Raw genomic sequence first — 3,631 nt, forward strand, 5'->3', positions numbered from 1 at the left:
CATATGAACCGTTGAGTACAATAATGCTTGCTACGTCACCACACTGTCCAATGATAGACCAATTATCTCATCGCTTGGAAGAAGCGGGTGGTGCTCCTACGAGCATGGCTAATAGAAACGCCTGCTGCCGGCTGTATAGCTGTTCCACGTCACATAAAGTCTTTGCATAAGTACGCTTGTATAATAAGCTGGCTATATGTGGACTATTAGACTGGTTATAGTATTCAATGCATGCAGGTTGGGAGAAAGAGAAACGAACAGTAATTGGCAGCGAGGAAAAAAGGAGCTGCATGCAGCCTCCTTTTTCTCGTACACTGTGCTGCAGCCCGGCGATAGCTGAAGAGCCCGCTGTACTCTCTCTCTTCCCTTCTCACTCATCCATGTAGGATTTTGTTGACGTGGTGAATGTTATAGCCGGCTGACTAGGATCTACTATACTTGCTCTACTATACTTGAAACAAAGGCTTAATGCTAATGATTAGTGGGCAGCAAGCACGAGACTACTTAATTATGCTTAGAAAGATTGCATGTATCGATCGACAGGTCGGGAGCACAACATGTGGCACGAGGCATTGTTAATTTGACTTTCCTAGCTAGACTTGACTGGCTGCTTAGAAGGTCGCCTTTCCTTTCTGTGAAATCTTAAGTACTCCAAATATACTTAACAACGCGAACAATCACGCACATCAGTGTGACCAAGTTCACACTTGAGTCGGCATGCACGCAGATAAACCATGGAGCATGCATGTTTGTGTTGTTACTGAGACAGACCATGTTATGAGTTTGCTCGGATTTACTCTTCAGGGTGAAAACTAAAAATCTAATCTCCGTGCATGGATCTAACGCTGTAACGCGTCGTTGCTGAAGCACTTTACTCATAGTCCGAGTGCTGTCATTGGTGGTATTTGATGTTGATGGTTGCTACTGTATGCTTTAGTTTGGTTCGACGAGACTTTTGAGGGTCACGTTTTCCCTTTTTGTCATTTGTGTGTGCTTTTGTGTTGGTTGTGTGTATCCTCGTCATGTAGAAACCGGGTGCATATCCATAATACTTGTATTCTCTTGATATGACATTATGGGTTAATAAACATACCCTTTATTAGAAAGAAAAACCTGAGCCAAAGAAAATCAGTTCGACTCAAGACGGTTAATGGCTAGGATTATATTCATGTTTACTAGATCTCTCCTTCGAATTAGCTGGGAGGTACCGAGTACTATTGAGTATTGACTCGAGAAGTGCAGGTTGTTTCCTAGCCTAAACAAGCCAAAGAAAATCAGATTGCGATGCTACTACTCCAGCTCAGTGTAGCTTGCATTGGTGTGGCATCATAAGTAGCTGCAGAGACTCAGACACCATCACAGGACAGAGAGGCGACAATCGATTCACGCTCTGACCACACTTTGATCTGATCTATTCGGTACCTGGCAGAGCCGTGGTAGCTCAAGCTCGCTGCCGGCATGGAGGTGAATGGCAAGAAGCCGTACGTCATCGCGGTGATCATACAGGTCATCGCCACCGGCATGCTCGTCACCTCCAAGGCGGCGTACAACCAGGGGTTCAACACCTACGTCTTCGTCTTCTACCGCCAGGCGGCCGCGTCTCTTCTCTTGCTGCCTCTTGCCATTGTCCTCGAAAGGTACTGCCTCAGAGCTAACTATCTATCTCGTACTACTTGAGCTATACTTCTAGCAAGGGAACCATGCATGCAAGTAAGGTCGATGATGAGTTGCAAACTGATTCCCAGGAAAAACATGCGGTTAATGTCGTTCCAGTTGCTAATGAAGCTGTTCCTCTATGCCTTACTCGGGTAAGTAAGCAACGCATGCTGCTTGTCCATCTCATCAATCGCTGCACCTAATTACTACTAGCAGTGTATGTGCAACTAATTGGAGATGAATGACTGATCGATATTTTCAGGACTACATTTAGCTTGAATCTGTACAATGTGAGCCTCAAGTTAACATCTGCAACCGTGGGGTCTGCAACCAGCAACTCCATGCCCGTGGTCACCTTCTTCATAGCGCTACTGCTGAGGTACGTACCAATTGATCCAGCCAACTACTACTACATGATTAAGCTACTTGCTCCCTCCGTATCAAAATATAAGATGTTTTTTGATACGAAGAGAGTATCAAAAAATATCCTATATTAATTTTGATACAAAGGGAGAAGTTGTTAGTACGTACATAAGTGACATGTACACTTGGCCACAGGATGGAAGTGGTGAAGCTGAGGAGCCCCTCGGGAATGGCCAAGGTGGCCGGCGTCGGGCTCTGCCTCGCCGGGGTGCTCGTCATCGCCTTCTACGTGGGTCCGTCCCTGGACCCGGTGAACCATCACCGCGCCTTTGCTGTCGCAAACGGAGAGGCTGGTGCGAAGAGGGGGACGTGGATCCTGGGCACGTTGCTCATGGTGCTCGTCAACGTGACGTGGTCCCTGTGGATCGTCCTGCAGGCCGCGCTGCTCAAGGAGTTCCCCCACAAGCTGCTCGTCACGGCGACGCAGTGCGTCTTCAGCGCGGCGCAGTGCTTAGTCGTCGCGGCGGTCGCCGAGAGGGACTTCTCCAGGTGGCAGCTGGGGTTCGACGTCACATTGGTCGCCGTCCTCTACACCGTAAGGCTTCTCAATTCTCTGTCTTGATAGTGCTGCCAATGGATTATGGATGGATGCATGGAGTGGTGGATTGATTGATGTATGGTTCAAAAATTCAGGGGTTTGTGGTGACGGGAGTGTCGTACTACCTGCAAGCATGGTGCGCCGACATGAGAGGGCCGGTGTTCCTCGCCGTGTGGAACCCGCTCTGCTTCGTCTTCACCATTTTCTGTTCCTCCTTCTTCCTCGGGGAGATTGTTCACCTCGGCAGGTACGTGGCGACCATCGACGACTAAGCTTTCAGCTGCACAACTGGTCTATCAGTCTATCCTTGCGAAACTCCACTTCATTTACTCTTCTTTTTCATTAATTTTGGCAGTATCTTGGGTGGAATTCTTCTCGTTGGAGGTCTGTACAGCGTGCTGTGGGGTAAAAGCAAGGAGAATCGGACTGGGCCATGTGGCGAGCCGATTATGATGATCCATGGCGTGGGTGACGGGAAATCTGCAGATGAGGAGGAGAAGAATGCGAGGAGCAAACAAGTTAACGGGGAGATGGAACACGATAAAGAAGCAACGATATTGCCTGCTGAACAAGTCTGATTTGATCGACTAAAGGAAGCTCCTTCTTCTCATGGGATGCATCCATTATTCGAGTAACTGTGGACTCTGTCCAATTTAAACCACATAGCAGGGGAACAGAAAAACAGGTTGTATTAAAATTGAGAAACTTATTTTGAGATGGAGGAAGTAGGTGCTTAACCTTTTGCAAATCTTCACCTAAATTAACTTGCATACTACTAAGCCTTACACTGTTACACTGCAAACTTTGAAGGTGTGTAACTTTTAGTCCATATGTTGTATATATGCAGTAACGGATATGTGGATGGTTGGGTGTTTGCCCCCAAAGTCTTACAAATATGAGTTTGCATGTTCTATGCGATCAATAAATTGTGATACAAGGTTGTATGCATTACAGGCTTAGCGCATTATGGACCAGTGCGTGCCTGCACCGTAGCAAAAAATGGGCTAAAGGGAG

At 47.2% G+C, this 3,631-nt stretch overlaps 1 protein-coding gene across 1 annotated transcript; it reads left to right on the forward strand.

The window, feature by feature from the left end:
• Positions 1–1,452: 1,452 nt before the first annotated feature.
• LOC123042375 (WAT1-related protein At5g64700) lies at positions 1,453–3,315 on the forward strand. Its single transcript, XM_044464845.1, has 6 exons — positions 1,453–1,637; positions 1,746–1,808; positions 1,919–2,035; positions 2,215–2,614; positions 2,713–2,864; positions 2,973–3,315. The coding sequence occupies exons 1-6, from the start codon at positions 1,459–1,461 to the stop codon at positions 3,193–3,195; spliced, it is 1,134 nt and encodes a 377-aa protein (XP_044320780.1). The 5' UTR covers positions 1,453–1,458; the 3' UTR covers positions 3,196–3,315.
• The last annotated feature ends 316 nt before the right edge of the window (positions 3,316–3,631 follow it).

This window comes from Triticum aestivum, chromosome 2B, assembly GCF_018294505.1.
Source record: "Triticum aestivum cultivar Chinese Spring chromosome 2B, IWGSC CS RefSeq v2.1, whole genome shotgun sequence".
Taxonomy (NCBI): domain Eukaryota; kingdom Viridiplantae; phylum Streptophyta; class Magnoliopsida; order Poales; family Poaceae; genus Triticum; species Triticum aestivum.